A 25,222-nucleotide genomic window follows, 5' to 3' on the forward strand; every position below is an offset into this window, starting at 1 on the left:
ATTTTAATGACTACCTCATCTCTGTACCCCACACATACAATTTTATGCAAGGTCCCTCAGTCGAGCAGTGAATTACAAACACAGATTCAACCACAAAGACCGGGGAGATTTTCCAATGCCTTGCAAAAATGCAAATAAAAAAAGCTGACATTTTAATATCCCTTTGAGCATGGTGAAGTTATTAATGACTCTTTGGATGGTGTATCAATACACCCAGTCACTACAAAGATACAGGCTAACTCAGTTGCTGGAGAGGAAGGGAACAGCTCAGGGAATTCACCATGAGGCCAATGGTGACTTTTAAAACCGTTTCATGACTTTCAAACCGAGTTTCATGGCTGTGATGGGAGAAAACTGAGAATGGATCAACAACATTGTAGTTGCTCCACAATACTAAACTAAATCACAGTGAACAGAATACAGAATAAAAATATTCCAAAACATGCATCCTGTTGAGCAATAAGACACTATAGTAAAACAGGCAAAATCCTTGAGGAAAACCTGTATCAGTCTGCTGAACAAGTTCTCATTTACAATTGCGACCTGGCCAAGATAAAGCAAAGCAGTTCGACAACATACAAGAACACAGAGTTACACATGGAGTAAAACAACATACAATCAATGATACAGTAGAAAAAAATTATAAAAACAATAACCTAAAACACAAAGCCAAATATACTCTGGAATTGCTTACCAAGACGACATTGAATTTTCCTCAGTTGTCTTTTTGCAGTTTTGACAAATCGGCATGGAAATCTAGGGCAAGACTTGAAAATAGCTGTCTAGCAATGATCAGCAACCAGCTTGACAGAACTTGAAGAATGGTAAAAAGATTATCGTGCAAAAATAACTCCAGGAATTCAGGTGTAGAAATTTCTTATGGACTTACCCAGAAAGACTCACAGCTGTAATCGCTGCCAAAGATAAACTTATATAAATTAAATATTTCTGTATAAAATTTTCAATACATTAGCAAAGATTTCCAAAAACATGTTTTCACTTTGTCATTATGGGGAGAGGAAGAAAGTGTAGATGTTGCACTGTCTCCGCAACCCACGCTACCAAATTTGATAGTAGGACTAAAACAGCATCGATGTTGTACAGTGTTCTTCGTCAAGTAGGACCAACCTTGATTACAACTTCCAGTAAATATGACCATATATTGGCATTAATTGTTATGCAATGGTATTGATTCTGAGGGTGTGCTTTTTTTCTCTCAGGCAGTTTCCTGAAATAGACTCCTTGGGTGTGTGTGGTTTCCCATGGACGGGGACGTGCGAGACCATGTGACCCGCTGACCTTTCCGCACCATCCCACAGCAACATAATGGACTCTTAGCCGTGGGCTGCGCCTCGCCACGGACCGGGGCCTGCCGCTATCCAGTCCGTGAGTGACCTCTGACCTTCCTACCCCCCCACCCATCCGTACACCCTACTGTCCCTGAGGGTAGGCTCGTCCCCAGAGAGAGAGGGTCTACAGACAGACGGAGGGACAACTTCTACTTTCGGCCTTCAGCCTACCATCACCTAGGAGGTAAGACATTGGATGTGTGTATACATTATGAACGCTTGGTGCAAATCTTTGTTAGTTAGGACATGTGTGTGTTGCAAGAAAGTTGTTCTTCTGTCAAATGTAGTGTGAATCTAGTTTTCTTGGTCTGCAAATTCAGATAAAGGAACGATGCAAAGATGCCCATTGAGATTTGTCTTCGCTGTCAAAGCCGTGCTCATTCCGTTTCCAGTCCAAATTGTTATGTCCAAAGCATCTCAGCAATGCAGACAGGAAATGAAATCAGTCTGACTTGCTTTGCTTGGTGGAAGGAATGTGCAAGTGAGATCCTGTTTTGAATGGAGGGTATTTATTCACTTTAATAGGGTTAGCTAAGGAGGATGTCATTCGGGGTCACAGGTTGTCCAGTGTTCTCTGACAGACTGCTGGAGCAATTTTTTTGTACATGGTGGTGTTTTGGCTTTTGTGGTTTTGTAGCAGTAAGACCAAAACAAAGTTGCACACACACATTGCACTTTGTACTGTGTGTACACAACCACCCAACCACATACTCCTACACACGCAAACAGACAAAGCGATGTTGATTGGTTGGCCATTTCCTGTGAAAACAGCGTGTGCCCACGCAAAAGCGAAGCATATCTGAGAGCAGCATTTTTTTTTCTCTCTTTGGCTGAAATGTCTGCATGTGACAGTGGTGTTTCCAGAGCCAGCTGAGCTGATGAGGTAAGAGTCAGTCCGTCAGGCCCTGCTTGGCTACACAAGAGCTCCTCTGTTCCTTCCTCCCACTCAGACGAGATACAGGCCAGCCATGCACCCAAACAGGTGTCTGCTGCTCACTGTTGCTGTTTAAAGAGGACTGCCTGAGAGGTGTGTACAGGAAATTAGTGAATGCTCCCTACTTAGCAGATAATATCTTCTTTTCTCTGGTAGACCAACACTCTATGCGTAAATGGCGGAGGAGTGTGAGGCCGGCCCAGAATAGCAGCGAGTGTGCTTCTTGTGAAGTGTCTCTCAATGTTGGGAGGGCCTGGGGGGCCCAGACTGACGGCAGAGAAGTAAGAGGAAGGAGCCCTTGCGGGTGGTGGCAGGGGGAGTGTTATTTTAATCTGGGTGCCACGTTCCCCCCCAACCCACCAACCCTCTTGCTCTCTGTCCCTCACACTATTTTTCCTCTTAAATTCTCTTCTGTTCCTTCTTGCTGTCTTTCTGCACACGCCTCTCCCTTCATCCTTCCCCATTTGAGCTCATATTCAGTGTTTTTGTTCACACACTCGCTGTAATAAAATATGCCATTTTAGCAGATGCTTTTATCCAAAGTGATTTAGCCATGCATGCATACATTTTACATATGGGTGGTCCTGGGAATGGAACCCACTATCCTGCCGTTGCAAGTGCCATGCTCTACCAACTCTCTCCTCTCTCTCCCACATAAGCACACACAGTTATCGCCTTACCACAGTCAAGGGCATGCGGTGTGCCTATTCCGGATATATGTCAGATATGTCATTAACGTGTCCGGAAGCGTGTTCAAATGGCCCTTTTAACGGGGCAGGCCATTGCGTTCTCCAGTTATAGGTTGGTGGTGTCTCGTTTTCAATGTTCCTCCTCCCCTATGCACTGTATGTGTTTGTGGTGCATTGGTTTAATTTTCAACAAAAAACTTTTTTGGTATGAAATACAGTTAAGAATAATAGCCCACTTGTTTTTCAGTACAGTGTGTGGGGCTCAGTGGTGTGGCGTTCTTAAAGAGATAAATTACCCCAACACATATACAGATGTTTTCATGTATCCTACTCTACTCTGCCCACACACCGGCAGCTCATTTTTGATACTTTTCCACTAATTGGTCTTTTCACCAATCAGATCAAATCTTTTGCCAATAACCGGGCAAACACACACCATGTGTTGTCTGCTATAGTATGCTTTAGGAAAAATCTGCAGGCTTCAATCCAGTTCTTGTCAGTTGGACAGTGACGTGTTCTACAGGACCTCCTGGGAGGGTTGAGCTGCTCCAAGCTAGTTGTCACACGTTGGCATGCAGTCAGACTATCTATCCGAAGGCCGTAACACCACTAGTTACTAACCTTGCCCATACACTCGTGATTCACGGCAACCGGAAACATATCAAGGACGTGCTGGAGATGGAGCGTCTGATAAGCGTACGTACGACGCACTCACTTAGATTGTCTTTGTTAATAGGAGTCCTAGTAACACAGACAGCCCTGTAGTAGGTGGGAGACTGCATTCATTTCATACTCGTGTAATCAATTTTTTTTCTCTCCTCTCTAAGATGCCCCTTATTTCTAGACTCTCTCTCTCCATGTGTTGCCACCTCTAGAGTCTCTTCATCTTTCCGTCTCACAATCTCCGTGTCTTGGGTACATTGCTTGCTTCGGCACACCTCTCAAAGTTTCTATTTTCTTTCTTCTCTTTCCCCCCTCTCACTCTCTGGTTCATCAGGCTGTTGTTATGTGCTGCTTCTCTTATCTCTTCCTATTTATTCTTTCACTCAGGAAAACACCGGAAGATTGGCAGTGTAGTCTAGCCCACTCACCGCAGGTGTGATTCAATGCGATCTCTGAAAGAGCACATCTGCAACACCCACACATACATTCGCCACACTTGCATGCTTACGCGTGTCCTCATAACCAACCTATCATGAAAAACAGTGTGCCACTGTGCCTGTTCTCAGTTCATCCCATATGAGCACTGTGCACATCAGGAGTATGTCAGTGGACAACAGAGTTGAGAGATGGAAAATGGATACACTAGTTAGCTAGTTTGCAGTCGAATGATGCCTCGATTCTCTATAAATAGAACAAATGCCTCAGGAAAGTTCTACAGACAGGGAACTATTAACGTGGAAAGAACTTCAACACGCCAACGAGGCACTCGGGTAAATGTTTGCGCCTTTCTGGTGCTGGTTCTTGATAGTCCAAAATGGCTTCCTTTGATCGTCTCCAGTCTTTCATCCAACTCAGCAGCACAGATCTGAAATAGATCAACAAGTAGAATAAGGCTAGATAGTGAATTGGGAAAGTATTAAGACCCCTTGCTTTTTCTACATTTTGATACGTTACAGCCTTATTCTAAAATGGATTATCAATCTACACACTGCCCCATAATGACAAAGCAGCCTCGAGTCTTCTTGGGTATGACGCTACAAGCTTGGCACACCTTTAGGGCTCCTGGGTGGCGCAGCGGTCTAAGTCACTGCATCTCAGTACAAGAGGTGTCACTGCAGTCCCTGGTTCGAATCCAGGCTGTATCACAACCGGCCGTGATTGGGAGTCCCATAGGGCGGCGCACAATTGGCCCAGTGTCGTCCGGGTTTGGCTGGTGTAGGCAGCCATTGTAAATAAGAATTTATTCTTAACTGACTTGCTTAGTTAAAGGTTAAATAAAATAAATACATGTCAGTGAGGACTGTTCTCTACATAATATCTATATATCTGAAAACACCACAATGCTGTACTCTACTGAACGTTGCCCTGTTTCAAACCATGTTCTTATTAGAAGAGCTTTAATCTATTGTGAATCTAGAGCATTATATTACTTACTTACGTCCCCCAGGTCATAGAGTGCATGAGCCTGAGAAAATATTGCCCTAATCCACCACCTCCACCTGCCTACATGTCTAAAAGCAAAAAGCAGGTTTTTTTCCCTGTAGAATTATTGTTATTCAATTTTGAAAGTAGACTTATCCCAGAAAGACAAGTCACAAGTGATGGTGCGTCCTACTGAATTCAACCTCAATATGGGCAGCCACTTCCGTTAACCTCTATGGGACCCCTTCCCGTTCTCATTCCGGTAACGGGATTGCTTGACAAGATAGCAAAAATCTAATAATTTCAATTTCTCAAACAATCAACTATTTTACACCATTTGAAAGATAAACACCTCCTTAATCCAACCACGGTGTCCGATTTCAAAGAGGCTTTACGGCAAAAGCATAAAGTTAGATTGTTAGGACAGTACATAGCCAAAAAAAGTACACAGCCATTTTCAATTCAAGGACAGCACCAAAAGCAGAAAACCAGCTAAAATTATGCACTAACCTTTGACAATCTTCATCAGATGACACTCCTAGGACATCATGTTACACAATACATGCATTCTTTTGTTCGATAAAGTTCATATTTATATATAAAAACAGCATTTTACATCGGCGCGTGATGTTCAGAAAATATTTTCCCAATGCTTCCGGTGAATCAGCGCTACAATTTACAAAATTACTATTCGAAAACATTGGTCAAATCTAATATTGTCATTCAAAGAATAATAGATTAACATCTCGTGAATGCAACCGCATTGCCAGATTTAAAAATAACTTTACTGGGAAATCACACTTTGCAATAAACGAGGTGCTATGCTCAGAAAAATAGGCTAGGCGATACAGGTTAGCTCCATCTTGGAACCATCTAAAATCAAATATACTATTGTAAATATTCCCTTACCTTTGATTATCTTCATCAGAAGGCACTTCCAGGAATCCATTTTTTTTACATTTACATTTTAGTCATTTAGCAGACGCTCTTATCCAGAGCGACTTACAGTAGTGAATGCATACATTTCATACATTTTTTTTCTCCGTACTGGTCCCCCGTGGGAATCGAACCCACAACCCTGGCGTTGCAAACACCATGCTCTACCAACTGAGCCACACGGGACCGGTCCACAACAAATGTAGTTTAGTTAAAAAGTTAATTTATGTCCCAATAGCTCCTTCTTGTTAGCGCGTTCCGAAGGCTACTCATAATGTACGAGGCGTGCGGGACTTGTCGTCACGAATGTGCAAAAGATATATATTTACGTTCGTTCAAACATGTCAAACGTTGTATAACATAAATCTTTAGAGCCTTTTTCAATCAGAGCTACAATAATATTCAAGGCGGACGATTGCATTGTCTTACTAAATGTTTCGGAACGAGAGGGTACCCACGGGCGCGCGCGTCATAGTAGTAATGGCCCTCCCCCTATTACCAACTTTCCAGGCCTCTCGTTTGGTCAGTTTCTACCGTAGACGACTCAAACCACTTTGAAAAGACTGTTGACATCCAGTGGAAGCCTTAGGAAGTGCCAAATGAATCCTAACTCATGGTGTGTTTCATAGGCAAAGTGTTGAAGGTGATTCCACAAATCAGATTTCCACTTCCTGCCTGGAATCTTCTCAGGTTTTGGCCTGCCATATGAGTTCTGTTATACTCAGACACCATTCAAAAAGTTTTAGAAACGTTAGTGTTTTCTATACAAATCTACTAATTATATGCATATTCTTGTTACTGGGCAGGAGTAGTAACCAGATTAAATCGGGTACGTTTTTTATCCGGCCGTGCAAATACTGCCCCCTAGCCCCAACAGGTTTTAACGTAGGTTATTTGTTGTTGATGTGATGGTATGGTAAGGGGTGGGACTGAGGAGATGAGCTGGAGGGACAGTGGTGGCAGAAGAATAAGCCACACAAATGTATCAGGCTGAAGGTCAAGCTGTGCGTGATGCTGTGTGTGCGCCCGTGCAGCAGTTTTAACTGCTAGAGAAACTGAATCCATGAGATGCCATCAAAGCCCAGCAGCTTTGGGACATTTGCTCGGGTAATCATGCCAATCTCTGGGGGATTTTTGGGCCCCTATCTTTGTCATTTTCATGTAATAGCCTATGGAACAAAACAAGTTCCAACTCAGTCAAAGCAATTTTTCTTTTAATTCCTTTAGCGTAAAGTGAGATGAAATGCATGTTTAGGTTCCACCTCCAAGGAATGACAAAGGCTACTTAAACATATTCATGGGTGTGGGTATTTCCACGTGGACTTGATGAACATCAACACATAGCTAGCTAGCGGTCAGTGCACTATCTTGTTAACCTTATCTAGCTAGCTAATGTTATCTATTGTTGCTGGATTTTTTTTTAACTATACCATATTCAAAAGATTAGCCAGCAGGCTCTATGGCTGGTACTAGAACTAGATTTGTTAAAAGCATTGATTTAGGGAAAACGTCACCACAGATGGAAAACGTCACCACAAAATCTTTGACTTCACCATCTATTGTTATCTCAGGCTGCGAATCTGCCATTAAATAGTTAGGAAGAATAAGAGGAAGCTCCGGTAATATTGGTAAGTATTGAAAGATGGCTGAAATGCGTGTTTCTACATTGTAATGGACAATGTGCAAAGTTTGGTTGGCTGCTGGCAGTCTTTGGCTGTCGTACAGCAAAGCCAAGTCAGGCTTGTGTTCATGGTTCTCGCAGGATAAGTTAAATTATAGGCTACAATGACTTTGCTCATGATCATGCATGTAACTAAGTTTCTTGAATTTTCTTTTGCAGGTGCCTTTTCATTATATGGATAGAACCTCATGGTTTCTAGCTAATGTTGTTACACCAATCAAAGCAGTGGAGCCTGTAGTGAAGCAAAACTTTAGTGGTCAAAACCATTCATACACTATCATTCAAAAGTTTGGGGTCACTTAGAAATGTCCTTGTTTTTGAAAGAAAAGCACATTTTCTTGTCTTAAAATAACATCAAATTGATCAGAAATACAGTATAGACATTGTTAATGTTGTAAATGACTATTGTAGCTGGAAACGGCAGATTGTATGCCTATGTAGATATTCCATTAAACAGAGGCCCATTGTCAGCAACCATCACTCCTGTGTTCCAATGTCACGTTGTGTTAGCTAATCCAAGTTTATAATTTTAAAAGGCTAATTGATCATTAGAAAACCCTTTTGCAATTATGTTAGCACAGCTGAAAACTGTTGTCCTGATTAAAGAAGCAATAAAACTGGCATTATTTAGACTAGTTGAGTATCCGGAGCATCAGCATTTGTGGGTTCGATTACAGGCTCAAAATGGCCAGAAACAAATACTTTTTTTCTGAAACTCGTCAGTCTGAGAAATGAAGGCTATTCCATGCGAGAAATTGCTAAGAAATTGAAGATTTTGTACAATGCTGTGTGCTACTCCCTTCACAGAACAGTGCAAACTGTCTCTAACCAGAATAGAAAGAGGTGCATCGGGGCCTCCCACTCAACTAAGCAAAAGGGGAGAAGGGCCTTGGTCACGGAGGTGACCAAGAACCCAATGGTCACTCTGACAGAGCTCCAGAGTTTCTCTGTGGAGATGGTAAAACCTTCCAGAAGGACAACCATTTTTGCAGCACTCCACCAATCAGGCCTTTATGGTAGTGGCCAGATGGAAGCCACTCCTTAGTAAAAGGCACATGAAGGCCTGCTTGGAGTTTGTCAAAAGGCACTCAAAGGACTCTCAGACCATGAGAAACAAGGTTCTCTGGTCTAATGAAACCAAGATTGAACTTTTTGTCCTGAATGCCAAGTGTCACGTCTGGAGGAAACCTGACACCATCCCTAGGGGATGCACGGTGGTGGCAGCATCATGCTGTGGGAGTGGCTTCGGAACAAGTCTCTGAATGTCTTTGAGTGACCCAGCCAGAGCCTGGACTTGAACCTGATCAAACATCTCTGGAGAGACCTGAAAATAGCTGTGCAGCGATGCTCCCCATCCAACCTGACAGAGATTGAGAGGATCTGCAGAGAGGATTGGGAGAAACTCTCCAAACACAGGTGTGCCAAGCTTGTAGCGTTATACCCAAGAATACACGAGGCTATAATCGCTGCCAAAGGTGTTTTAACAAAGTACTGAGTAAAGGGTCTGAATACTTCTGTAAATGTTTTTTATTTTTTTTTTTATAAAACAATTTCTATACCTGTTTTTGTTTTTTCAGTATGGGGTATTGTGTGTAGTTTGATGAGGAAAACAAACTATTTTATCAATTTTAGAATAAGGCTGCAACATAACAAAATGTGGAAATGTCAAGTGGTCTGAAAACTTTCGGAATGCACTGTATGTCATACTTTCACTAAAACGAGTACTTATTTACTTAAATATGGGAAGTTCTGGACATTGTCTTTCAGCTCTAAAAAGTGGATTTATACTGGTGAGGCTGTTAAAAGAAACTCAATCCAGATGCAGCTATCAGCCCTCTAATTCGTTTCATACGAACAGGCCTACTAGCCTATTAGCATTTTAGTTATTTTTGATTATGTTTTTTTATGGGATGTCGATGATAGACTGGAGAACTGAGGCAATGATTATTTGGAAGCACCAGTTTTTTGGGTTGGTGTTATGACCTGACTCTGGCTTTGAACTGTTCTCTTCCTCCTCACTAAGCTCCTTGCTCTGTGCAGGGATAGGCCACATAGCTGGCTGGCAGCTTGTAGCTCCTGGTTTGGTAAGAAGAATGCCCCTCTCCCCACAGGTGTTATTACTACCTCTGAGGGTTTAGAGCTTGAGGTTGTCGCCTCATACAAGTACCTGGGAGTATGGCTAGACGGTACACTGTCCTTCTCTCAGCAAATATTAAAGCTGCAGGCTAAGGATAAATCTAGACTTGGTTTCCTGTATCGTAATCGCTCCTCTATCACCCCAGCTGCCAAACTAACCCTGATTCAGATGACCATCCTGCCCATGCTAGACTACTTAGACGTAATATATAGATCAGCAGGTAAGCGTGCTCTCAAGCGGCTAGATGTTATTTACCATTCGGCCTTCTGATTTGCCACCAATGCTCCTTATAGGACACATCACTGCACTTTGTAAACTGGTCATCTCTGTGTACCCGTCGCACGACCCACTGGTTGATGCTTATTTATAAAATCCTCTTAGGCCTCACCCCCCCCTATTCTGAGATACCTACTGCAGCCCTCATCCTCCACATACAACACCCGTTCTGCCAGTCACATTCTGTTAAAGGTCCCCAAAGCACACACATCCCTGTGTCGCTCTTCTTTTCAGTTTGCTGCAGCTAGCGACTGGAACGAGCTGCAAAAAACACTCAAACTTGACCATTTTATCTCTTCATTCAAAGACAATCATGGACACTCTTACTGACAGTTGTGGCTGCTTTGTGTGATGTATTGTTGTCTCTACCTTCTTGCCCTTTGTGCTGTTGTCTGTTTCCAATAGTGTTTGTACCATGCTTTGTGCTGCTGCCATGTTGTGCTGCTGCCATGTTGTGTTGTCATGTGTTGCTGCTGCCATGTTGTGTTGTCATGTGTTGCTGCCATGCTATGTTGTTGTTTTAGGTCTCTCTTTATGTAGTGTTGTGGTGTCTCTCTTGTCGTGATGTGTGTGTTGTCCTATATATTTATTTTATTTTTGATTTTTAATCCCAGCAGGAGGCCTTTTGGTAGGCCGTCATTGTAAATAAACATCTGTTCTTAACTGACTTGCCTGGTTAAAGGTTCAACTGGGCCATACCTCAGAATGTGAACTTGAGTCCTGCCTGGGCCCTGGCCTCCCGCCCTCTCCCTAATCCTCTCACTGCTCCCCTCACGTCCACCCAGAGCCCTGGAAAGACCTCTAAACATAACATGTCACCCCACTTTCCTAGAAAGGTGCAAGCGAGCAAGGATTAGGCCTATATGGTACGGAATTGCCGGTTGCTCGCATACGCATACGCAATCACACATGCACACACTGACTCTCATGAACATGCATTTCTATCTCCTGGGGATTTTCTCACCGTCACCATGCCGAAGCCCATCCTCCTTTTGTTGCAAAGCGGAAAAGCTTTTCTAGGAAAAGGAATGATGAAAGGGCTTTGTTGTGTTTGGATCTGGATCTGGTGACTGTCCTGCCAAGTGCTGCGTTCAGTATGATACAGGCAGCTCTCCACAAAACCCAGTAGCCCTCAGAGGGTAAATGAGGGAGGAACCATAGTTCACAGAACTCTTCTGCACTGATGACTGGGCCAGGTGGTTTGTACCATCGCGGCACTGTGGTTATTTTTCCCCTAGAATGCTACAATAATAGAAACACACTGATAACATTAAACAATTCCTTAAAAGCTAGTAGAAAGAAAAGGGAAGTGCTTCTAGGATACAAAATCACAGATCTTTGTAGCAAAAATGTTGATGTTTTTTTATACTTTTTTGGGGGCAGGGTTTTAATTAATTGAACCTTGAAATGCTTTGAAATGCACTCGATCTGCTCAGTACAGTTACAGCAGTGGTAACCAACCTTTTCTGAGTCAAGATCACTGAGTCAAAATGCTAAAGCATGACTTAAAAAATGTAAACCTAATGTTAAAAACATTTCTGTAGCAATTAGGTTTGATGTAGGCTACAGGCCCATTGCATTATCACTGCATATTGGCTATGCTTGAATTGCCCTGCCAATGTTGTTCTTCTCAGACCATTTGGAAATTATATTAAAAAAAATGTAGTGTATATGATCACCCTGGTAATAGATCATTTGTTGTATTACTTGTGAGCACAGCACAGTGAGCAATAAATGTAAAACATATTTTTTTTTTTAACTGGATCTGATGGTCAGTCTGAGAGGAAGGGGGCAGCATAGTGGCTGCCTCTGACCATCCCTCCGCCCTTCTTCCTTCCGCTGAGAAAAGGGGACACAGTCTTCCAGCTGATGGCGAAACTGAAGTTGCACTGAAAATATTTCTGCCTCATGCACCAATTCATGTTACTCCTATCACCAGAAAAAGCGAAATATTCCTCAATATTAAAAAAGAGAAACACTAATAACAACGCAAGCTTATCGGAACACTTTGCTATACTCCTTCATTGCAACTGCAGTGCTGGTTGCAGCGTGTGGAAGTAGGAAGAAAGCACATCTTATGGCTTATAAAGGTGTTGAACAAAGTGTTGACCGTGCTGAATAACAACTTAAACATGAACTTACACAAACAGCAGCTCTTTGCTGTATTCATTGAGTCTCTCTAGTCATGGTTTTAAACATTTTGAAATCTCACAGTATCAACTTTGCTGTGCATTTTGAACTTCGAGGCTTCTTTTTACAGTCTACAGCTTGAAGGAAACTGTGCAGACATGGTGATCTGAGCTACCTGATTGGCCAGAGGTAGGCTTATAGGTGCACTTGATTTGCTCTCTGGGCCTGCTGGGTAGGCAGAGTTCTATCATCACACACATGAAGTGGTTCAAAATGGGAACAGTTTGCCTTCCCGGCGCCAGGGCTGCTGAATCAAGTGCACCTACCGCCAACAGCGCCAAACGAATACAAAAAATGATCGTTGTTTTTTTTTTTTTTTTACACAAATTATCAACTAGGAATGCCTTGGAGATCGACTGGTGACCACGGAGTTAGCGCATAGGCCTGATATTTGAATGGATCCTTGTTATACAGAACTAGCACCTAGATGGTTTGCTGTGTAGCTTCTACTGACACACTATTTCCTCAAAATAAGTTAAGGCACCAATGACATTTTCAGTTGTTGCAAAGCTTCTACATCACCCCCTGTTCTTGATCTTACAGAGAAACAAGTCTTAATAGATTTATCTTGTCTTTTGGTCTCTCCCGCTTTGCAACACATACTGGGGACTGGGGATATAAGAGGAGAAAAGGACATTTGTTTTCAGATATGACCGCTAGCACATGGCCTGGGAGTCTGGCTTTACCAGTGACCTGCCACTGGCAAGCTATAGCTTTTAGCCTAAAGCAGTAATCAAATGGAAAAGCTACCCAGCTAAACAATTCTCTGCAGTAGAAATCAACAATTTTTACCCCAAGCTCACAATATCAACTGTCATATATGACCAGTCATTATTTGTTGTGATAAAGTATAATTTTGTTTCAGAAATATTAGGCCTACATTCTTGGATGTTATACATCCACCTGTCATCGTAACCTATATAGTTTAGAATTCAAGGCTGTCTTACTGTAGCCATAATTTTTCCTCAATCAAAAGGACTTGGGGCTATCGCCAAATTGCTATCCAGTGGGTCACATAAGTATAACACCTTGACAGTATCATTTTTGAAGTTCAATTTCTTTAATCAGGAAATCTAACATTAGTAGGACAGTATTGCAATCATTACTACCTCCTCTTTAAAATGGGATTCATACAGTAGCATGTCTGGAGGTTTCGCCCTCAAGGATGAAGTCATCCACTAAGTCAACAGCAGTTGATCTTACACTGGAAAAGGTGGCACACGCACACACATTGAATTTGCAGTTAACTTGTCGCCACTGATCAGTGGTTACTGTAATGGTGTAGATCTATTGTTCTTGAATGGCTCTTCCTGTATTCCTGGTGTGCACTAGCGTGATAATAATGCTGGTCTGCATTAACATGCTCTCCTAAAGGCTAGACGTTAGTTCCGAGGGAAATGGGATAGTGCTCACCATCGATAAGATCTGGGTCACGGTTTCCCAAACTCACCAAGTTCCCCAGATGCCTGCGGGTGATCATCTCGGATTCTGTACCGCTGTTCATCTCATGGCGACCAGCATATTGGTCGTCTTCCTGACCTATGAGACGCCACACAGTCACTAACTGTGCTTGACAGATTCTACCGCATTACTTAATTAATGAAGCTCAAGTGTCTATTCTATTAATGCTGCGATGAGTCCTATGGTTCCAAAGAAGTGTTTTACTTTATACACCCAACTGTGATCGCTCTGGCTATTTCATTGTTAAGAGATGATGTAGGCTAATTGTCATAGAGTTGTGAGTGTACATGGGTGTGTATGAATTGAATTGGTCTGGACAGAGCTGATACGATCTCCAAAGGATGATAGGACTTTTGATTCTTCTTGGGGCTCCTCAGGAACTTCCCTCACACCCTAACCGTGTTTCCCTAAATGTCATCTCAAACTGCCAAGTATAACGATGCACCATCTGCTAGCATCAAGTATGTATGTAAAACAAATTCTGGCGGTGACATATTTTCCTGCATGCGAAACGGTCAGCTTACTGCAGCATACTTAGTCAAGTCCCTGATTTTAGATTTTCACTATATGAGCCCTGAGCTTTGAGAGTAGACCACGGGGATATCATGCAGTGCTGATTTAAAGCTTACCTCAGGAGTGCCTGCGGTCTACCCACTAACTGTTGTAAAGAGACTGGTGGGACTGGGAGCCATGGCTTCATGAAGGGTGGCTCCCGCCAAAATGGGCTGTGATGTCGGAGTTCGGAATGATACAATTGGTAGCGTACACCCCCAGCCTGTCTGCGGCACTTTCTATTACAGGGAAATAAAAGGCGTAAGCCTACATGTTTAACAGGCCTCGGCTAAATGTCTACCTTGAGACAAAATGGCGGGCAAATGGAACCAGAAAGCCCCCCCCCCCCCACATCCTAAACCTGATTTGGCCATTAATGGAGCGTGTTAACTTAATCAGTGAGGCAGTGACCCAGCACGGCTCAGCTCAGCCTGGTCCGGCCTTGGCCCACGCATGCCTCCCCACTTCCTTATGCTCTCTCCCACGCTCTTTTTTTTTTCTCGGTATCTCACGCTCTCCTCCACTTATACCTCCCTTTCTCTCTCTTATTCTCTCCCCCACTATGTTTTTGTCTCAGTATTGTATGCTTCCTGGAGGGATAAGTGCTGGTGCTGATGTGAGAATGAGGGTAAAGAGATCTCGGGGGGGGTGGGGTGTTTAATGACATTGCTGTTGATTCTGCAGCCATCTGGGGTGTGTGTGTGTGTGTGTGTGTGTGTGTGTGTGTGTGTATTTGTTTGTTTGTTTTGTGAGAGACTGAGTAAAAAAAATGTGTCGGAAGTGAGAGAGAGAGTGATAACAGATTGAATGTGAGTTGAGGAAGACACATGGAGTGAGATTTGTTTCTTTATTCTGTATGTCTACCACAATCTCTGTGTGTATTCGACATAAGTCACAAATATAACTATGATCTGTGAATATATACAAATATTTTATAAATAAAAACAATCTGTAAATATGTACAAATATTTCACCTATATTCACCTTAAGTCACAAATTAACTCATGATCTTCAAATACACTATCCAAAAGTATGTGGACACCTCTTTAAATTACTGGATTTGGCGATTTCAGCCACACCCGTTGCTGACAGGTGTATAAAATTGAGCACACAGCCATGTAATCTCCATAGACAAACAATGGCAGTAGACTGGCCTTGCTGAAGAGCTCAGTGACTTTTAACGGGGCTGAGGATGCCACCTTTCCAACAAGTCAGTTCGTAAAGTTTCTGCAATGCTAGAGCTGCCCCGGTCAACTAAGTGCTGTTATTGTGAAGTGGAAACATCTAGGAGCAACAATGGCTCAGCCGGGAAGTGGTAGGCCACACAAGATCACAGAACGGGACCGCCGAGTGCTGAAGCGTGTGGCGCGTAAAAATCATCTGTCCTTGATTGCAACACTCACTACCGAGTTACAAACTGTTTCTGGAAGCAAGGTCAGCACAATAACTGTTCCTCGGGAGCGTCATGTAATGGGTTTCCATGGCCGAGCAGCCACACGCAAGCCTAAGATCACCATGCGCAATGCCAAGCATCGGCTGGAGTGGTGTAAAGCTGGCCGCCTTTGGACTCTGAAGCAGTTGAAACGTGTTCTCTAGAGTGATGAATCACGCTTTACCATCTGGCAGTCCGACGGACAAATTGTGTTTGGCAGATGCCAGGAGAACGCTACCTGCCCCAATGCATAGTGCCAAGTGGAAAGTTTGAGGTGGAGGAGGAATAATGGTTTGGAGCTGTTTTTTCATGGTTTGGGCTAGGCCCCTTTGTCCTTCACTGGAACTATCTTAACACAATGACATCATATAGACAACTCTGCTTCCAACTTTGTGGCAACAGTTTGTGGAAGGCCCTTTCCTGTTTCAACATGACAATGGACACCTCGCGTGAAGTGAGGTCCACACAGAAAGGGTTTGTCGGCCTGCACAGAGCCCTGACCTCAACCCCATCGAACACCTTTTGAGATTAATTGGACCGCCGACTCCGAGCCAGGCCTCAATCGCCCAATATCAGTGCCTGGCCTCACTAATGCTCTTGTGGCTGAATGGAAGCAAGTCCCTGCAGCAATGTTCCAACATCTAGTGGAAAGCCTTCGCAGAAGAGTGGTGGCTGTTATACCAGCAAAGGGTACCAACATTGTGGACAGGTGTCCACATACTTTTGGTCATGTAGTGAGTGTATATTCTACTAAATGTAGAATGATTTGTGAGTAAATGTTTAGAAATCCCTGACATTAACAACTGTGGAAAGTGTATTTGTGCATTCAAAAAGTGCTTGTGGATCTCTATTCACCCACTAATTAATTTGTCATTTTTGTGTTCGCTTGTAATGTATCAATATTAATATATAGCACAACTTTTGGATTTCACCCTGGTGTCATAATCAAATAATTTAGACCGTTTGCAAGTTTTGACGGATTGGGAGTGAGCTTCTCTTCTCCCGCTTCGACCATGCAGTGCAGGTAGCTAAAGTGATCGCTGTCTTCATTATGAAATGATCAACTTTATCCTGTGTATGGAAAAATTAACATATTCTTCTGTTTTTTTTCAAGCAAAACTACCAAAACTATATCTGATAGTGAACCTGAATAATCAAAATAAAATGTAATGTAAGCCCTGATGAACATGTAGCCTACCTATAGCCAGATGAGAGTTGTCTCCGGTGGTAGCTTAGGCTATTTTCCGGTAAAACATCATTTTCAACTGCGCATTTGACAACCAGTGTAATTTGTTAGGATATTCTTTGTCACAAAAAAAGGATATTGCGGAAGCCATTTTACAAACATTTGAATGCTGAATGTGACATGCAGATGTGTCAGATCAGGAATAGGCCTACAGTGCCTTTTTAGAAAGTATTCACACTCTTTTACTTTTTTCACATTTTGTTGTTACAGCCTGAATTTCAGATGGATTAAATTTCGATTTTGTTTCACTGGCCTACATACACAGTGGAATTGTTTTTTTAAAGATTTTTCTTTACAAATGTATAAATGAAAAGCTTAAGTTTGAGTCAATAAATATTCAGTCCCTTTGTTATGGCAAGCCTAAATCCTTTCAGTAGTAAAAATTTGCTGAACAAGTCACATAAGTTGCATGGACTTACTGTGTACAATAATGGTGTTTAACAGGATTTTTGAATGATTACCTCAGCTCTGTACCCCACTCAATTATCTGTATGGTCCCTCAGTTGAGCAGTATTTCAAACACAGATTCAACCACAAAGACCTGGGAGGTTTTCCAATGCCTCACAAAGAAGGGCACCTATTGGTAGATGGGTAAAAATAAAAACAGTAGACGTTGAATATTCCTTTGAGCATGGTGAAGTTCTTAATTACACTTTGGATGGTGTATCAATACACCCAATCACTACAAAGATACAGGCGTCCATCCTAACTCAGTTGCTGGAGAGTTAGGAAACCGCTCAAGGATTTCACCATGAGGCCAATGGTGACTTTAAAACAGTTACCGAGTTTAATGGCTGCGATAGGAGAATTGAGGATGAACAACATTGTAGTTACTCCACAATACTACCCTAAATGACAGAGTGAAAAGGAGTCCTGTACAGAATATTCCAAAACATTCATTCTGTTTGCAATAAGGCACTAAAGTAAAACTGCAAAAAATGTGGCAAAGAAATTAACTATGTTCTGAATACAAAGCATTATGTTTGGGTCAAATCCAACACATCACTGAGTACCTCTCTTCATATTTTCATGGATGGTGGTGGCTGCATCATGTTATGGGTATGCTTGTCATCAGCAAATACTATAAAATCTGGTTGTCTGCTTTCCAACAGACACTGGGAGACAGTAACTTTTCAGCAGGACAATAAACTAAAACACAAGGCCAAATATACTCTGGAGTTGCTTACCAAGATGACATGGAATGTTCCTGAGTGGCCTAGTTACAGTTTAGACTTAAATCGTCTTGAAAATCGATGGCAAGACATAAAAAATGGCTGTCTAGCAATGATCAACAACCAACTTGAACGAGTTTGAAAGTAAGAATTTTTAAAAGAATAATCTGCAAATATTGTACAATCCAGGTATGCAAAGCTCTTAGACTTCCCCAGAAAGACTCTCAGAATACAGATCCACAAGCACTTTGTAGTTTGTGCTATTGTAGTTTTTATTTGTGAGCTATGTTGAATATATTTACAGTTCATGAATTTATTTGTGATTTATGGTGAATATTTGTGAAATATTTCTACATTTACAGATTATGGTTTTATTTACTAAATGTTTTGCTATATTTATAGATCATAGTTTTATTTGTGTTATGTTGAATATACACACAGATCGTGGTAGACATAATTACAGAATAAAGTAACAAATCTCACTCTATAGAAACACATCAGCATGGGATATCCACCTATATCAAAAGGAGTAGATGAGGATAGACTGAAAGAGGGGGAGAGGAACAGCAGCTTATCTATGAATTACAGCTCTATGGAGGCCACTGCTTCAATAGAGGAAGAATAAGGGAGGATGGAGAGAGGGATTGAACAACCACATGTTCTGTGAGAGTGGAAGTGAGGATGAGATAGAAGTCAAGTAAGGCAGGGAGGTTTAAACCCACTGAAAATGTGGGATTACAGATTGAGCTGCAAGAGGGGGTGGGAGAGCCCACAACAGCACATTGCAAGGACAGGACAACAAAGCCTCTCGTTCGGGAGAGAGAAAGAGAAGGAGAGGAGGGAGCATGGGTGAAGAGTCGGCAGGTTATCGTTCTTATCTGTGTGTTTTTGGACTTCATTCTGGAACTGATTGGACCTTCTATCTTAACCTTGCCAAACAACTTGTAGAAGAAAGTATTGTTTGTTATTTAAAGAAATTGTAATAAATTCTTAATCGACCCCTGTACCCTACCCCAATCCTAACCTACATGAAGGGGATAGGGGTTGGAATGGGGCATTCCTCTAGTCCCAAGTCTGTAAAACTGTGTGTAGTGTGAGTTGTTTGCAATAGTTTCTCCTAAATATTTTCTTAGACATACAAAGCTTCAAGCACCATTAAATGGGAGGGAAGTCAATAATCATCTTCATTTGCACAATATCTTGATTAATTGCAGCGCCCAGAAAAGTCACAGGAGCAGAGGACACAACTATGTAGGTGACGATGCCTGTACATTGTTTGTGTCTATCTCCGTGTGTGTGTGTATAGTATTTGCTCGCTGTGCAGGACCAGGAGGGTACAGATTTAGCAACGGCGCTGGAGAGGGGATGAGAGCATTAAGCCTGCTCAGCAGGCTGCGAATAGCAGGCCCCAGGACAGGAACAGGACTGGACTGGACCGGCCAAACATAGAGAGGGGGGGAAAGAGAGACGATCAACAACAGCAGTGCTAATGCCTTTGTCAGTGCCATCGAGACCATGACTCTACCGTCAAATTTAGACTGCGGAGAGAGAATCAGTAGGTGCGCAGAAGCTGTTTCTGCTTCTTGTTCTCATTGTTTTTCGTTCGTTCTCTTTCTACACCCCCCTTCATCCAGATGTCTGCTCAGCTAGCCTCCAGATGTCCTCTCCCTCCCCTCCCATAGTGGAGAGGTGCTTTCTACGCACACACACACACACACCGCCCATCGTGGCTGTGTTTTTCTCCCTCTCCGGGGAGGATTAGTGCTCCTCATCAGTGCCTGCCACCGCCCCCGTCGGCCTCCTGCCACCGCATTGGCTGCTGCTCTCAGGACCACCGCTGACTGGAGATCACCGTGACGATGACCAGGAAGGGGGGGTTCTGTTATGGCCGTGGCGGTGGGGAGGCGACCACTCACCAAATCACCGACCAGCTGGGACCCTCAAAAAATTGTGAGGGGGAAAAAAAAAGGATTGGGAAGGAAATAGAAAAAAATATAATAACAAGGGATTAACTGTCGGCTTCAACTGAGCATTCAGGGAGTTCGTTGAAAACAGCATCAGAAATCACACCCAGATTCCCTCTGTCTCCCTCTCTCTCTCTCTCTGCCTCTCTCTCTCTGTCTCTCTCTCTGTGTGTGCTAAGTTGCTGGTCGGAGTGGACAGCTGTTCAAAAACAAGGGAAGAGGGATGGAGGAAAAAACGAGTGAAATAAAAAACAGCCCTTGGGTAAAAGACTCATTCTACATCCTCTTGTTTTCCAAAGCCACCATCATATAATGAGGGAGAGGTGCATCGCTGAACGAGTGCAGCATGCATCAGCACTGAGGCAGGACGAAGGAAGGAGCGGCGTGTGAGAGAAAGAGACGGTGACAGCCTGTGATAGAGGGATGAGGGAGGAGGAGTGCAAGGGAGAGGGAGTGAGAGAGCAGGACTGGAAGGTCATTACCACTAGGCGAGACAGAAATAAACAGGGATCCGTCACCCTTTGACACCTACTCTCTAAAAGGCTACCTTCAACGCAAATCAACAAAAAAGCTGAATCCTGCTGCATTCGCATATAGGAAACCCCTCCACAGAACCTGACTCAACCTGCCAACCAGCCAATGCATTCCCAGAGGAATGGCCTATGTCCATTGTGAAGAGGACACTCCTATCTTGTTCTTATCCTTCTATATGTACCTAACCAAAGAACTTGGTCACTCGTTATGACTGTCTGACCACAACATCCCCTTTTGACTGCGAACCAGGAATTGGCCTCTGTCTACAGAAAGGAAGAAGGGAATATCTTTGACCATCCGCTGCTAAGAGGAATAGCCTCATCTGTTGTTCACAAGAACACACACTGGATTGGTGAATGTGTCTCAAACCAAGGCGGACCAGATGTACAGCTAACTAAAGAGACATCCCTATTCCCTAGTATCCCTACACTGCTACTGTACTACAAACAGGAATATCTATATCGGTTGACGTAAACACATACTGGAGGGGTAGGTTGAGGCAATTGGAGAGCGACAGACAGACTGACCGTCAGACAGGCGGCATTTGACCTCAACATGGGAGAGACGGCCGAGTACCAGCGACTGTCCAGCGATGACGAGGAGGTAGTTCCCTTCACACCCACACCTATCATATAATGATGGTCACTTGTTTTCTAACAGCACTGCTGTCTAGCTATTTATTGGTAGAATATGTAGCCTGCATTATGACATGCCAGGAAGTATGTGTCTGTGTGTCTTTCAGGTCCTGTTCTTGTGGGTGTACCTGAAAGGAGTCAGTGTATTATTTATTAGTCATTATGTTGATTGTGGGCGAGGTATTTCAAGTCTACTGATTCAACACAATGACTGTCTTTTCATATCTCTCCAAGTTTAGTGCTTTGTATTGTAGTCTGAATTTAAAGCACACCACCAGGCTAATGTGCCCTCTGTGTGTGTATACTCAATTCATGCTGTGTGTGTTCCAGGTACCCATCTGGTAGAATAATCATAGCCATCCTTTTTCTCACATTGGTTGAACAAATGCAGTGTTTACGGCTAAGCTAGCTATATTGTTTGTGTCTCTATCTGTAATGGTCTGTGTGTCTGCTCAACCCTTCTGTTCATGACCCAGTCATACATACACACACACACACACACACACACACACACACACACACACACACACACACACACACACACACACACACACTTACCCAGCTTACGTTATTGAATGCAGAACCATGAAGTCATTGATGAAGTGCTGCTGAATGAGTTTCGTGATAGGACTCACCCACACCCTGCTCTGTCCTCCATCCATCCTTCTCTCTCATTTTCTTTCCCTCCTTTCTCATTAGTGTGATATGCAGTCATTAGAGGGCTGTCTGTGTCTCTGCATTGACAGAGTAGCCTGTTCTGTTAGGTCGGGGGAGGAGGGCTATGGTTGCCAAAGAGGACCTAGCTATGCCAGGGAGTGCCTTCTGAGGAGAAAAGTGTCTTGACTTTGTTACATTAGGTTTTTCATAACCTGTATATTACCCAGCGTGTGTGTTTTGTCTTTTCCTCAATTGGTTTCTCTTTTTTTTGCTGGGCATGTAAAGTACATATTGACCTTGCAAAGAAGTCAGGTGTGCGTTGTGGTGCTCGGGTTGGTTGGCTGTAGGCTCAATTTTCGGCTGGCTTTAAAGTGGTGCTCGTGTCAAATGCACGTTAGTTTGATATTTTGTAATGTAAAAACTGGTGCACTGGCATTTTCCAGCCTTAAAGCCAGGTTTGGCAATTTACCTGTCTTCTATTAGCTCGCTTGCCTGAGATGGGCGTGCTGGAAATGTTTGAGGTGTGTCCTTAACATGATCCAAAGTGCTAATTTCAGGCAGCGCTGATAGGGATATTTAAGACCAACCAAAAGCTGGTTTTAGCGGTGACGCAGTTGGCTATGGCATGAATTCTGACAGCGGATACGAAGCCTATCCAGCCGTGAATCACAGTGCCCATATGTGACCCACCATCTGTATTCGGTCCTACGTAGCGACATTTGAAATTGTTTTTTTACATTGGATAAAAGTAGAGACTCAGAGCTACAAAATGGTATATAATACAGCGAGGGAAAAAAGTATTTGATCCACTGCTGATGTTGTACGTTTGCCCACTGACAAAGAAATGATCAGTCTATAATTTTAATGGTAGGTTTATTTGAACAGTGAGACACAGAATGGACAGATGAGAACAAAATGGAGCTCTTTGGCATCAACTCAACTCGGCGTGTTTGGAGGAGGAGGAATGCTGCCTATGACCCCAAGAACACCATCACCACCGTCAAACATGGTGGTGGAAACATTATGCTTTGGGGGTGTTTTTCTGCTAAGGGGACAGGACAACTTCACCGCATCAAAGGAACGATGGACGGGGCCATGTACCGTCAAATCTTGGGTGAGAACATCCTTCCCTTAGCCAGGGCATTGAAAATGGGTCGTGGATTGGTATTCCAGCATGACAATGACCCAAAACACACGGCCAAGGCAACAAAGGAGTGGCTCAAGAAGAAGCACATTAAGGTCCTGGAGTGGCCTAGCCAGTCTCCAGGCCTTAATCCCATAGAAAATCTGTGGAGGGAGCTGAAGGTTCGAGTTGCCAAACGTCAGCCTCGAAACCTTAATGACTTGGAGAAGATCTGCAAAGAGGAGTGGGACAAAATCCCTCCTGAGATGTGTGCAAACCTGGTGGCCAACTACAAGAAACGTCTGACCTCTGTGATTGCCACCAAGTACTAAGTCATGTTTTGCAGAGGGGTCAAATACTTATTTCCCTCATTAAAATGCAAATCATTTTATAACATTTTTGACGTGTTTTTCTGGATTTTTTTGTTGTTATTCTGTCTCTCACTGTTCAAATAAACCTACCAATAAAATTATAGACTGATCATTTCTTTGTCAGTGGGCAAACGTACAAAATCAGCAGGGGATCAAATACTTTTTTCCCTCACTGTACACTACAGTTGAGGAAGAATGGGAAAGTAATTCTGCTTTGAAAGTTGATAAACTTGTAAACTCACTTTTGAGAAAATGGCCTTTGAATGTTTTGATACTACTACTACTGGAGAGCCCTTCTTTTTCTACACCCAATCAACATCGTTCACACCCTCTTAAGCCTTTGCCCCACCCATCTCTTTAAGGGTTGATCCGAGCATTCTGTACTAAGAGCAGTCAAGCACCAAGCTAAAAGCTAGCTACTTCCAGACATCTAAGTGAGAGCGAACAGCTCACCTAACATTACTCGCCCTAGCAGAGCTGGTTAGGCTGTTATGTTATCCAGAGCGTTGGTGACTGCAACTGTGCTGTCAGATTGTCCTTTGGTAAATTCAGAGTGTTTCGGGTTCAGAGCGCACACTGGACGCTCTGGCCGATGAGAAGGGTTGATCTGAACATTCTGACCTCACAACAGCAGTCAGGCACCCAAGTTAACTGGCTAACATTGACTAGTTTGCTAGCTACTTCCAGGCACATAATGAGAGAACACCCCAATCTGACAATTTTACTCGCCCTAGCAGAGCTGGTTAGGCTGTTTTCATGTTATCCAGAGCGTTGGTGACTGTAACTGTTGCTGGCAACAATTTAATTACGTTTTTTTGCCGATGTTTACTGACACCGGCCATATTCAACGGGTGTTGAGCCTTCATAAATTCACGAGTTATTCTGTGCTCTGGCACACTCAGACAAGAGTAGATGGCCAGACTGAATATACAAATGCACCCGAAATGGTTACTTGCATAGTGGAGTTTTTTGTTAAGACATGTAGCTAGCTAGGTAAACAATGAACTATAATCCCAACTAATTATGAATCTGCAGGTAGTTAACCAACCAGGTTCAATGTTAGCTTGCTAACATTAGGCTACAGCTAGCCAAGTAAATGGCTCTGAGATACGAATAATAAGATTATACACGTAACGTTAGCTAGCGAGCCAGCTAACGTTAGCTAGCTTGCGAGGTAAACAATGATCCGTAATCCCAACTCATGACGTTACTACCCTGCCTGAATCTTAAGGTAGCTAACCAACTAGGTTCAATGTTAGCTAGCTAACATTAGGCTATAGCTAGCCAAGCAAATGGCTCTGAAATACAAATAATAAGATCATACACGTAATGTTAGCTAGCGAGCCAGCCAGCTAACATTAGCTAGCTAGTTAACAGTACACTTTAACTTGAAATGAAACCACTTTCTGTCAAAATTAGAAACGTGTAATATCTAAAAATTTAGCTAGCTAGACTATCTTACCCATATACATCATTCATGGATGGACGTGTCTCCTGTCAGATGCCTTGGTTGCCCATAGTTTGAAGATGTAATCCGGAGACAGGTGTTTTCTCCATCTCCTTAGCTAACATACTCGAAATCCACTGATTTCAGAACTTGGTCCTCCAGAAATTGGAGAGCAACACTTAATGTAGTTTTACTACACCATACCTTTAAAAAAAAAAAACCTGTGTTAGACAGGATTATCTACATATACTGACCAGCTCATTATAGACAAAAGCGTGCTATATGGCAGACCAATCCAAACTCATCTCTCGGCATGTCCAGCCCACACATTATCTCAGCCAATCATGACTA

General features: G+C 42.9%; 1 protein-coding gene across 2 annotated transcripts in view; it reads left to right on the plus strand.

The window, feature by feature from the left end:
• LOC106568689 (activated CDC42 kinase 1) overlaps positions 1 to 25,222 on the plus strand; it is a 177,292-nt gene that overhangs the window by 30,996 nt on the left and 121,074 nt on the right. The window contains exon 2 of one of the 2 annotated variants that reach the window (XM_014139250.2): positions 1,221 to 1,533. Coding sequence is in view for 1 of the 2 variants with exons in the window: in XM_014139248.2 (XP_013994723.1) it covers positions 21,194 to 21,241 (48 nt within the window). In the remaining variant the exon portion in view is untranslated. Of the gene's footprint in view, positions 1 to 1,220; positions 1,534 to 19,253; positions 21,242 to 25,222 lie in introns of those variants that run through there. The other variant, XM_014139248.2, reaches the window with a different exon arrangement.

The sequence above is a fragment of the Salmo salar genome, chromosome ssa14, assembly GCF_905237065.1.
Source record: "Salmo salar chromosome ssa14, Ssal_v3.1, whole genome shotgun sequence".
NCBI classification, from domain to species: domain Eukaryota; kingdom Metazoa; phylum Chordata; class Actinopteri; order Salmoniformes; family Salmonidae; genus Salmo; species Salmo salar.